The sequence below is a fragment of the Aedes albopictus genome, chromosome 2, assembly GCF_035046485.1.
Source record: "Aedes albopictus strain Foshan chromosome 2, AalbF5, whole genome shotgun sequence".
Lineage (NCBI taxonomy): Eukaryota > Metazoa > Arthropoda > Insecta > Diptera > Culicidae > Aedes > Aedes albopictus.
This window is the reverse complement of record NC_085137.1, coordinates 71,709,930-71,723,311: the sequence shown is the minus strand read 5'-3', so window position 1 is coordinate 71,723,311 and position 13,382 is coordinate 71,709,930. Positions and strand designations below refer to the sequence as shown.

Genomic DNA, 13,382 nt, shown 5'->3' with positions numbered 1-13,382 from the left:
AATGATCGGACCCACCAATGATAATACATAAAATATAGCCTAAAGTGTGCTAAAAAAACTTTGTCGAAGATCACGAAGTGATCTGTGATTGTAAATGAAGTCAACCTTCTTCATGCATTAGCTGACGCTCACCTCGCTGCCGTAGTGAATAGAATGGGGTCACAATGATCTTAATCAAGATCCCAATGCATTTTGCAATATTTTTAGCTCTGTTTTGCTGTTGAACATAACATCGGAATATGTACTAACAATAAGTTTTCCAAATCGATGTTGGCTTTGTTAAAATTGTTGCTTTTCTTTATAAAGGACTAAGGAACATTTTGCCTAACGTCGACGGAAAGATCATGAGTATTTATTCGACGAGAAAGGCACTATCACCACTAGGTGGATTAATCCGGGTTTTTTTTTTAATTTTTCAATTACATAGAATAAAGCTGTTTCCTTATAAACATTTTCTGATCTTTTACCTGCTATCCATCGACCTTTTGCTCTACAAGCAATGAAAAAAAACGAATACTTAATCAAATTTCTCATTTTTTGTAATATAGCTAAAAATTAAAATTATTTCATATTCTGATATAATTATGTTATTTTTGCAACTGATTATTTTGTTCAGTTGCAAAAATAACAAAGTTATAACAGAGTTTGTTCTGATTTATTTGTAACAAAACTAGTTACAAAAGATTATAATATATTTTGTTATAATTTAGTTTGAAAAAGTTTCATAACAAAATTATAACATAATTTGTTAGTTATATCACATTAAGATATAATTATGATATATTATTGTTATGTTCATCTAGTCGGGTATGGCCTCCACTTTAGCATCATATTCTACATCATATATGACTTCGTGATGGCTGAGAATTCTATATATTTAGACCAACATGTGAGAATGCGAACTTCAGTTTCTCTCTTCCCTAATAGGTGTATTTTCAACTATTCATGTACCTATCTTTCAAATAGGTAGATCCGACTTCATCCTCTGGAACGACAGGGAAAACATGTGAAATACAAAATATTTCTGAAAAATCCCATTCAAAACCATCTACAATTTTGGATTCAGCTGTCTGTATTAGCTTCGTTCAAACAAGTTTATTCCATAAGTTTGACATTTTTATCATTGAAATTCACATGTCAAAGGCGGAATCTGGAACGTCCCTTTGAAAACCTTAAAAACTTTCAATATCGTCTGCTATGTTCTCGTTTAGATGTATGCAGGATACTGCGCCACTTGGGCAGTGGCTGGTATTTTGGGTACTTTTCAGCTACAACTCAGTCAATTTCAGAAATTTAGCAAAACCTCGCGCCGCCCAGCAGGGACTTTGTTTTGTACACATTACAGCACCTCCATGTCACGTAATATACCACACCTCTTATCAAATGTGATACCGTAAGCGTACCATACTTTGCGCACCTAGGGCCTAACTTTGCGCACTTTTCAAAAAATCGTTAAACAGTTTTTCTGGTGCATTATGCAAACTTTTTTCCACGGAATACTAGTTAGTGATATGGGGCATGCACTTTGTCTCAGTTTGGATGTAATTATAAATGGAAGAGGAAGACAAATTGATGAGTGAATATGCAGTTGCTTTCCCTCAAATGCTGTAAATAACGTTGTAGAATGACGTAGGTTTTGTTTCAAAATTTTTTTTAGTTTAGATAGCAATACCATAAAGTATTTGTGCACTCTCAATAATACAATAATAACCAAACTTGTTCCACAACAGAATGTAATATTGAGATGTTATTTAAGGGCTGCATACCAATTGCTTGGTCATAACAAAATAAGATTGTCCAACAAAACATGTTATGGAAACGTAATGCCTTGATAATTCAATAATAACAAAACAAGATATAAAAACAGGTTTTGTGATTTCGTAGTTATTAATTTGATATTCCCCTCTGCTCGGGCAACTTCACACGGGCCCGAACAGCCCGCAAAAAAGAATACCACTTTCATCATCACGATCGCACATGCTCATCGGTTTTGTGGAGGAGTAATTTCTAGAAGAATGATTATAATTATTGAGTATCAAACAGGCGCGCGTCCTGAAAGGTATAATATCTGAATATTCAAGATTGAAGCTTTGTATTCCAGATGAAATTGCTGAAGAAGCCTACGGGAAAATTCCTACTGTTGGGATAACTAGAGCAATTCAAGGAGGATTCTCAGCAGAAAACACCAAAGAAATTCTGAGAGAATTTGCAGTAAGAAATTCTAGAAGAATCTCTACAGCAATTCTGAGCTCCACATGCAATATCAAGAGATATTCCTGTAGGAATATCACGTGGAAATTCTGGAGGAATCCCAAGAGGCACTCACGGGAAATCCATAGAAGAAGCCCTATAGGAAAATATATACATATATACGAATCTTGGAGAAACCCCCAGCAGAACTCCTGGGTATATTGTTTGAATAATTTCTGGAGAAATAACTAAAGGCATTCTTAGATACACATGTCTAGATTGCTCTTAACAGGCTTTCTTTTCTATTACGATTGGTGATTTTTGGTGACGATTGAAAACTCCTTGTTTATTCTTCTTTACGTTTCAACCTACTTTATTAACTTGCGGTCATCTTCAGAAGATTCCGCCGGACGTTCGTTTGTCAAAGATAACCGAAAGTTAATAAAGTAGATTGAAACGTAAAGAAGAATAAACAAGGAGTGTTGCTGCCAGCACTGATCAGCAACCAAACGACTAAGTCGTTTCAATCGAAACGTTTCAAATAGGATTATATGTCAAGCGATAGAAATGACAGAGCAAAAATATCATTCGTCATTGTAGTGCGAAGTGTGAAATGATTGAAATAATGCAGTCGCACAAACGATTATCATTTAAATACTTAGACTAAAAATTTGTTAAAACGAACTTATACTATTTAAACCTAAGTGTTCTAATCACAGGTTGAAATCACAGATCGTAAGTTGTTTCTACAATTAATAGTGTTAGCTTGTATTTTCTATTCTAACCTAAAATCACAGATGAATTATTAAAACAACGCGAACAAGGAGTTCACCGTAAAATACGTTCCGAAACCGATTTTTGTAAGTAATGTTAAACTTATGTAAACTAAATCTAATTGGAATAAATATTTCAGCTTACAGCTGATTCACACCTACCCTGAGTTGTGAGCTGCTTATAGATATCGGCAATGACCCCTTGTTCCCGTAACAAGGAGTTTTCAATCGTCAACGAAAAACACCAATCGTAATAGAAAAGGATATCGTAAACGGTGATCACAGCAACCATAAGATCTTTACAGGCTTGTACCAATTTGCTGGTACGACTTAACGTACTAGGAAAAAAAAAAACAAAAAATTTAAGATACAGAATGTTGATTAATTGGCAAAATGAGAGATGAAATTGTGAAAGTAGGAGTGTTCATGTTGTGGACTCGGAGTCAGTTTGGCTTTCTATTTCGCAGAACCGTTACCAGTTCTGTGGCTTAATTGGTTAAAGCACCGGTCTAGCGAATACGTAGTCGTGGGTTCAAATCCCCCCAAAACACGATTTTTTTTTCACTTTGTCATCTCTCAATTTGCCAATCAATCTACATTCTGTGTCTTAGATGTTTTAAGGATCCTGTAGAGAATTACTGCCAAGTTCACCGTGGAACACACAACAACCAGGTTTACGTATAAAAGAAGAACATAAACTCTTTCAACTATGTCTTTATTCGCTGACTATGAAAACTAAGACTATGGAAACCGAACTCAACAAACTATGCTAGAACTTAACCTACTCGAAGCAACTCACAAGCAACTATAACATCGATGACATACACAGGGGATACTCAAAACTCAAACTCAAACTTAAAACTGGGACAGGTAAAATTTTCACTATTCAAAAAATTTTCAACTAGCTGTAACTTTTCCAAAAGGGCATCAAATATTCTCAATTTTTTACTGTAAGTTCATCAACTAGTTGTGTATCAGTGGTCAAAATTTGGAAAAGATCGGGCTATTCTACACGAAGTTCTAAAGTTTCTAGAAAAAGGTATAATTATCCGATAGCCATCTTTGTGCTGTTATATCTCCAGATTCAATGAACCTAACGCAATGAAATTTTATCATTTATGACTTATATAATGAGCGATTAAAAACTTTTCACTAAACTTAAAATTCTTTACATCAAAGAAAATTATAACGATTAAATAATTTTTCTAATATAACACCAATTTATCCAAAACTTCAACATCGTTTCAAAATTTTAGATAGTAATTACAGTTAATTTATATTCCCTCTAATTGACTTGAATATATTTATGCTTCAAAGGAAAGCAACCAAATTGCCGGCAATCAATTGAAAAAGTGATGGGATGCATATGAAAAATGGATAAATTTACTTAAAAACATATAATAAATGAAATCGCTATAACTTTTTTTCACAATAATATTTTCAAATTAGGCCAACTGTTTTTCAAGGTTCATTATATTGATCATAAACGATCAAAATTTCATTGCATTCGGTTCATTGAATCCGGAGATATAACAACTCAAAATTCGCTATCGGATAATTATACCTTTTCCTAGAATCTTTATAACTTCGTGTAGAATGGCCCGATCTTTTCTAAATTTCGACCACTGACTGATACACAACTAGTTGATGAACTCACAGTGAAAATTTGAGAACATTTGATGCATTTTTCGAAAAGTTACAGCGAGTTGAACATTTTTTGAAAAGTGAAAATTTTACCTGTCCCAGTTATTTTGAGTATCCCCTGTACCTACTCGCCAACTTACCCAGTAAGGGGCTAGACACTAGTCACATATATTAATTACTCTTGTGAGGGGGGAGACACAACTCACAATTCCAAGAGGGATGCTCGGAAAATTTTCTAGAAGAATCCCCGGTAGAATTGGTAGAGTAATCTCAGCTGAAATTTCTGATTGAAGAAATGCTAAGAGGAAATTCTGAAACCGCTGGGAAAATCCCTATATATTCGTGGAAGGATCAACAGATTCAAGGAAGAATTTTTAGAGCCATCTTTACAGAAATTTTCGGATGTATCCCTAGGAATCGTGTAAGAATTTCTGATAAAAATCCTACAAGGATATTAACAAGAATTTTTGTATCCCAGCAGGAGTTTAGAAGGAAATGCCTGGAAAAAAATAAAGGGACGTATCTGAAGGCATTGTTATGATAATCCCCGGATTAATTCCCAGGGGAATACCTGGAGAAACACCAGCAGAAAAATCGTAGCAAGAATTCCTGTTCGACTATATAGTGGAATCTCTGAAAAAAAACGTGGAGATATCTTTGAAGGAAATTTTGGATAAATTTGATTTGGTTTTGAATTTTGGTAATTTTATTGAACTTTTTACCTTCAGGGTTGCATAATTCATTGTATTGTAGTTGTATTGCTTTGTTTCATTTTAATTTTTGTTTAAAAAAAATGTTAATTTTAAGTATAAGACATCATTGGGCTTATAAGTCTGCTGGCGTAATCTAATGAAAGAACAAGGAATCTAGCAGTAACTCACACGGCAATCCCAGCTGGAAATCTACCCGTATAAGTCTGAGTATAAAATCCTGTGACAATCCCATCAAGGGATTGTTCATAATCCACGTAGACAAATTTTGGTAATCTCAAACCCCTTTCCCCCTCCTTCCACCTTCTCGTAGACTTTCGTTCATACAAAAATTAAAAAAATAAGGAGCGTCAATTTACTGGAGCAAACATGTGTAGCCAGATAGTTTTTTCTCATCATACCTCGAAACATGAAACATTAAGTATAACTAAAAAAGTGTATTTCTTACCTTTAATATCTTCCATGGTGCTCAGTTGATTGCAATCATCACTTATCAACAGTGTACTTCGAACGCCAAAATCAGCTACTGCTTTGCGATAATACTTCGCAACTTGTATCGAGTAATTTTCACAGCTGTTTAAGGTGAAATGGGAGCGCGTCCAGGTGCATTTTTGGCTCGCGTTTTCGAGAGCACCGATCTCGTCATTCACAAAATGCACGTAAACGATAATGCTACTCAATGTTTACTACAAGTGAGCAAGGCTAATCATTGCTTTTTCATCTCTGATTGTTTCTTGGATGACGAGATCCGTGCTTTCGGTATTTGCAAGGCAGCCATTGTGACGGCCATCTTTGGATTCGCTCATATATGTCCTTAACTGCCGTAAACGTGAACCGCACCAATGGCCTTCACCTTCCCCTGTCGAGACTGATTTGTTTTGCTCACTCACTCACTCACTCACTCACTCACTCACTCTATTCGCTTCGATGAGATGCTGCAAAATAAACAGAATTTTTTTGATTTTGTTACAGCAAAACCCGGCAAACACTTATGTATAGATAGACGTGATGCTCTGACACTGCACTAGATTCCCACGCGATAGCGCTCAAAATGTATATTTATAACGCCGCATGTAGTTTTAACATAGCTTTTCTCAAATTAAATCGCATACTCAGTGGCGTATATCACACCATCATCAATCATACCAACCAGGTGTGCATCATACGCATCGTCTTCCCCTAACCCCACACTGCTAAATCACTCTTTTCTAACACAACTACACCCTCTCAGCTGATTTGTATTCCGCTTGCTCGTTTCTTCTAGATCGGTCCGGCTTCTACCAGTCAATGCCAACGCACATTGGAGTAAATCACATCAAAACCTGATCATAAGTGGAAAAACTCAAAATGAAGTAATAGGGTTTTCCGTTGTGTTTTTGCCAAGTGTAGTTATCGTGTAATCGTTTGACTGCTAAGCAGTGCACAAATGTTTTGTTTACGCTTATCAGAAGAGGTTAAGTGAAGCTGAAGTTTAGCCGTTTTCTTTGATATAACTCGCAGCGCGTGCTAGTTTTGACCGTACAAAGTGAATGAAATTGATAGTCAATCATTTCAACAATGCAATTTGTTAAAGAAGGTTAATGTTGTTATTCTGTTAATTTGAAACCCAAACAAATTGACGTTGAATTTACATACCATATATAAAAATATTGAAAAAAATATTTGATGGAATCCTTTACCGTACATTCAAAATGAAATAAGTTGATTTTCCGGCTGTTTCCGGAAAATCTGCGCTTAGTGTATGATAAAACTATTGTTCCTCTTTCAAATGCAGAAAGAAAACCTTCCGGATGTTTCCGATTTCAAAAGTTGCAACACTTTGAAAAAATCGTGATAATTATATTATTATATGATATTATTTGCCTTAAAACACTATTTGGCCCTCTGAACGTATTTTTGCTGAAAACTAGAACTCAACAGCTTTCAAGCAAAAAAAAAGAAGTTTAAAATCGGTCAGCTGGTTCAAAAGTTGTGATTTTTTGAAAAATTTTAGTTTCGAAAAATCTTGACTTTTACAATCATAAAATTGGTCACCCTAATGACGAAATAAAAAAATACGAAAACTATGAAATACGATTCGTTACTAATTTGGGTTGCATTTGCGTCATGCAAATGCGTCAAAATAATTTTGATCAGTTTTGATGTACTAGGTGCTCCACTGTGCAACGTGGGAATTTTGCTGTCATAGGTTTGCTTTTTAACACCTTCACCGGGACGAATCGAAAACGTAAGCAATTCGATTCCACTCGATTATGAATTTCCTGTGTTACAAATCGCGAATCGTTGCCAACTACCTATACTCGTTGATGTTACTTGCTGTCTATAATTTGAACTGCCTATCCTGTCTATCGACGACGATCGAACACCCACGTCAGCTGTGTATCCGACGACGGACGCTAAGAATATCAGCAGAATCAAGAAGTCAACCTCATATCATAAAAACCACAACAATTTGGACGCACTTATCTCGCAGCTACTTTTGTGCGCTATCAGTGGCACAGCTTGATGACTGCCAATTAAATTTGCATCGTTGCCGTGCTGCCGTCAAGGAAAAAAGTTTGACGATTCAAAACCTCAGGGAAAATTCACATTATGCACATATAAGCACCAAAATAAGATTTTCCTTCAACTCGCACTTCACTGGCCCTCCTGTATGGTAGAAAGGGAAGCAAGACACATATGGATTACTCACGCAGTCCACTGTACGGTACGACCACGACGTCTACGAATTTGACTTGCGAACGAAACGGTCTCCGGTAGCTCACTGACTGGCTGCGCTGCGGCTCGCTGTTTTACACAAGATTATCGTCTTCGCCGGCGCGGTGAGGAACATCAGAGCTGAGATGATGAGGTTTCATCAATGAGGAGGAGAAACATGGAATGGCGAGAGATTTTGTGAGTTTGATGCTATTCTCTCTTTCTCAACAAGTGCACCCTGCAACACGTGGAATTCAGCACGTTGTTGTGGATAAATTATTTGTTGATGCAGAAGAATAATGATAATATTGTTTCGTATTTACCTACGCGGATCATAGTGTCGAATAAAAGCAAGCCAAAGGGTCACATATGGCCCCAAAAGAAGATTGAATGAAATTACCCACTCGTCTGTCTTCAGCAAAGTTATTGCAAATCTACTCCTTTATTGAGACATCATTGACACGAAACCCTACAATATTCTAAACACCAAGAAGTTTATGGAAAAAAAAAATCAAACTAATTGATATACCAATTGCGTGAAATGCTGGTTTTGATTATTCATACGTATTTGACAAGTTTTCTTTATAAATATTGTGACGTTTGTAAAATAGTTTTAAGAATTTTCCATGAATTGCATTCTCCAATTGATGGAAAATTCTTCGATTGTTGCATCGAATGTGTTACGTTTGTAAATTGTTGTACCTATTCCGTCAGTTTATTTTGTATGTTATTTTGTGGTTTGTAATCTGTCCCCCACTTTAATTCGCATTTGTAGATCTGCAGCCGTTCGGGTAGCGATCCAGTATAAAATATAAAAGTGCTCCAAATTCTCCTGAATTCAGTCCTTCAAATCTAGATGAGTCATCTTGTTTAATGTTGAAGTTTAATGTTTTGGAGATTTTGGCTTTCTCAGACGGCCAAACGATTAAATTGGCATTGCCCGATGTTTCGGCCTAATTTATTTGGCCTTTTTTTAAAGGGTACCAAGTGAGTTGATGAATGTGCAAAAGCAGTGTTTACGTCCCTTCCAAAATCATTGCAAAAATTCGCCTAAAATCCATATGTGTAGAAATGCTACAAGAAGCTCCAAAAGAAAGTGTGGCACTAGTTATAAATTATAACAAAAAACGAAAGACAGCTTTACCCTTGAAAAAGGCCAAATAAATTAGGCCGAAACGTCGGGCAATGCCAATTTAATCGTTTGGATTCCTTAGAATGAGAAAGCCAAAGTCTCCAAAAAAATATACCTATATAACATTGCATGAATCTTTTGAAAAGTCAAAATCACAACGACACTGGATTAGGATAACCCAGGTAATCCACACTAGCTTGTAGTTTAGAACCTCAGATCTGTGCTCGTAACAGTAGCCACATAAGCTAAGCTACGGTTCATAATCAACTATGGCTACTGGACATGCTTGAAGATTGGAAGATATCACTTTATACGTTGAAGGCCGTCCAAACTATCCTGGAGTTTTTCCCTTGACATCTACAGCCGTTGGAGTAGTTATATTCGCTGTAAGCTGTAAATCATAATTCCAATTATTATCCATGATCCCTTTGTAATTGTGCAAATCATTCCAAAATTTATCTGGGATGTTTCAAATTAATTAAAAAAAAACAAACATTCAGATCTCTACACTCGTAATCGTTATTTTATTTGGGAGTGTCCATAAATGAACACACCCCCTCTTAACAAAATTTTCATGTTTACTTTCCATTTGAATCACGTTGGAAATAGCTCACTGGCGTAGTGTACGGTTCGGTACAAAAATGACCCTAATGCAAAAAGGAAAAAATCTCGAAACTAACGTCTAACTTGAATTTCAACTTATATGTTGAGCGAATGTTATGAAAACCAATAATAGCAATAAATCATAGGCATGCCGTCTCTTTTCACCGTTCACTTTCAATCATCCAATTATAATTATAATTATAAATCTTTTAAGAATGATAAATTGGTTTCATTAGAATAATATTCACCAGGATATTTGGAGAACCCTGCAGGAGTTTCTTCTGAAATTCTTCCAACAGTTCATTCTGGAATTTCTCAAGAAGCTCCTTTTAGGATTCCTAATTTTGAAAGTTCCTCTCTTTTTGAATTCCTTCCGCACTTCCTTCTGAGATTTCTCGAAGAATTCCCTTTAGGATTCCATATGAGAATTTCTCCTCCTTGTATTCATTAAGAGTTCCTTCAGAGTTCCCTCCAAGAACTCCTTCCGGAATTCCTTCTAAGATTCATCCAAAAGTTCATTCTGAGATTCTTTACAATTTTTTTTTCTAGGGTCATTCCATGAGGTAATCCCTGGTTTCCTTCAGGTTTTCCTTAAAAGTTTTCTTCCAGACAAACAGACGTAACACTTTGATCATTCCCATCGTACACCGATTCAACGGTCTATTTCAAAATTTGATAGTTGGCCAACTGCCCACCAGTGGCGCTCGCATCGTTTTTACTCGCACAGTGGACAACTGTGGACACTGAGGGAGGTTACAAGTGGTAGTCGAAATACGCGTATCTGTCAAAGGATAAGCAATTAGGGCGGAATTAACCTTCATCCAGCCAATGTACATTTTCGGCTCTACCCCATTTGGCATAACGCCATTTGGCATAACGTCGTTTGGCATAATGCCATTTGGCATAAAAGTCATTTGGCATAATGGCCTTTTGGCATAATGGCCATTTGGTATAACAAATATTATGCACATTCTTATCAAGAAGGCTGTTCTTTGTGTTATGCCAAACGGCATTATGCCAAATAGCCATTATGCTAAATGGCCATAATGCCAAATGGCATTATGCCAAACGGCGTTATGGCAAATGGCATTATGCCAAATGGGGTAGAGCCTACATTTTCTACCTTCAGAAAAGCACAAAAATTATCATAACTTTTTTGTGTTTCGATGGATTTTGATGAAATTTTCACAACTTCCCGAACTTCCAGAACCATGGCATTATAAACTAGAAGAGTTTCTAGTTTATAACGCCATGGTTCCGGAGTTATTCCGGATAGTCTTGGGGTTCCAAAATTGGCCACATACTTTGCGCAACGTATATCTCAAGATCCCGACGAGGTAGAAATATATTGTCTTCGGCGGATTTCTTCAGCAGGTTAAGAACTAACTGGCAACGCCGACTTTGGTTGGCGATTCGGCCGCTAGGCGGCGCCAGTAATGTTCAAACCCTTATATCTCAGAAACCTGATAAGATAGAATGATGCTGTCTTCGGCAAAATTCTTCAGCAAGCTTCGAATTATCTGATAATAAAGTCTTTAGTTTGGGATTTATCCGCCAGGTGGCGCGTTGTGTCTGAAAAATTCAAACACGTATCTCGATACCCTAATGCGGTACAAGCATGCCGTTTTCAACTAAGTTGTTCAGCAGGCAAAGAACTATCTGGCAATGGCGTCTTTGGTTCGAGAATCGTCTGCTAGGTGGCGCCAGGGTCAAAAATCTTAAAACTTCTATATCTCAACAATACCTTCAACAAAGTTCTTCAGCAAGCTAAAAACTGACTGATAGTGTTGAGTCTTTGGTCCGTCATTTATTCGCTAGGTGCCACCTTGTGTATAATATTTAAACACGTGTATCTCGTTACTGTAATCAGCTAAAAGCATGGCGTTTTCTGTAAAATAGTTCGGCAGGTTGAGATCTCTCCGGCAATGGTGACGATAGGTGACACCAGCAGTCAAAACAATCAAACAATTTTATCTCAAAAATCGGAAAACGTCCAGCAAATTGGTTCGAAAGTTAAGAGGAAGTAACACGTATGTGGTGTCCTAGGTTCTGATATTATTCGATAGTTTCTGTCTAGTATTTTATTTGTATGAACACCCAAATGAACAAGAAGTATTCCATTTTCAGCGTAGTTGTTCAGCAAGCTAAGAACCATTTAGAAGCATAATAGACGGTCGAGTACGGTGGTACAAGAGGCAATACTTTAACACCGTATTTGAACCGGCCACATTCCCCAGGGAATTTCTCCAGGAATCTCTTCAGGAAGTCAACCGTGATTTTTTTTCTCACAAAACCCTCAAGGATTTTTCCCGGAATTCCTCTAAGACTTCCTTTACGAATACCTCCGGGAATTTATCCTGTGATTTCTCCGGAAATTTCTCCAAAAATTCCTCCGAGAATTTTCTCCAGGAATTGTTTTGGGAATTTCTTCTGAAAATCTTTCAGAAAATTCTCCAGGAATTCTTTCAGGAATTGCTCCAGGGACTCTTCTAAAATTCCTCCGGGATTTTCTCAGTAAATCTTCTGGGTATTTCACCAAGTATTCCCAGTATTTCCAGAGACATTCCCGGAGGAATTCCCGGCAGAATTCCTGGAGAAAACAAAGGAGGAATTCCTAGAGAAATTCCCACAATTATTCCAGGAGAAATTCCTAGAGGAAATCCTGGAGAAATTCTCAGAGGGTTTTCTAAAAAAAGTCATGGAAGACTTCCTGAAGAAATTCCCAGTGGATTTTTTTTTTGAAAAAAAACCGGAAGTTTTCCTGAAGAAATTCCTGGAAGAATTTCTGGAGGTTTTCCCGGACAATTTCTTGAAGAAATTTCCTAAGCAATTCCTGGCGGATTTGCTGAAGAAATTCCTGAAGGAATGCCCGGAGACATTCCCGGAGATATTCCTGGAGGAACTCCTAAAAAAATTCTCGGAGAAATCCAGCCTGGAGAAATTCTTGAGAGAATTCATGAGGAAAATCCCGGAGCAATTCATTTCCCGGAGGAACTCATGGAGGTATTCGTGGGAAAATTCTCTGAGGAAATCCGGAGGAATTCCTGGAGAACTCCTAGAGAAATTCCCAGAAGAATTCCTGGGGAAATTACCGGAGGAATTCCTGAAGGAATCTCCGCAGGAGTTCTTGATGTGGGTCCTAGAGGAAATCCTGGAAAATTTTCCGGAAGAAGTCCCGGAGGCATTTCCAGAGGAATTCTTACAAAAATTCCCGGAGAAATTCCTGGAAAAATCCCAGAAGAATCCTGTACAAATTCCCGGAAGAAAAAACAGAGCAATATTGCGGGGTGACAAAATTTGTCTGTAGGAGGTCAAAGATGGCGTAGCGAATAACCTAGCGAATAAATCACGAATCAAAGACTCGAGACAGTTTTTAGCTTGCTGAAGAACTTTGTTGAAGACGGCATCATTCTATCTTATCAGGATTCTGAGATATAGAAGTTTGAAGATTTTTGACCCTAGCGCCACCTAGCAGACGATTCTCGAACCAAAGACGCCTTTGCTAGATAGTTCTTAGCCTGCTGAACAATTTTTCTGAAAACGGCATGCTTGTACCTCATTAGGACATCGAGATATACGTGTTTGAATTTTTCAGACACAATGCGCCACCTAGCGGATAAATCCCAAAACCAA

The 13,382-nt window shown here is 37.1% G+C and overlaps 1 protein-coding gene across 3 annotated transcripts in view; it reads right to left on the bottom strand.

Annotated features, from left to right (window-relative positions):
• Positions 1–6,217, bottom strand: part of LOC109405621 (anoctamin-10) — a 28,229-nt gene extending 22,012 nt beyond the window's left edge. For all 3 annotated transcript variants that reach the window (XM_062849910.1, XM_062849909.1, XM_062849908.1), the window contains exons 1-2: positions 6,136–6,217; positions 5,766–5,898 (exon numbers count right to left, since the gene is read on the bottom strand). In XM_062849910.1, the coding sequence (XP_062705894.1) occupies positions 5,766–5,781 (16 nt within the window). In that variant the 5' untranslated portion in view covers positions 5,782–5,898; positions 6,136–6,217. The remainder of the gene's footprint in view (positions 1–5,765; positions 5,899–6,135) is intronic.
• Between the last annotated feature and the right edge of the window lie 7,165 nt (positions 6,218–13,382).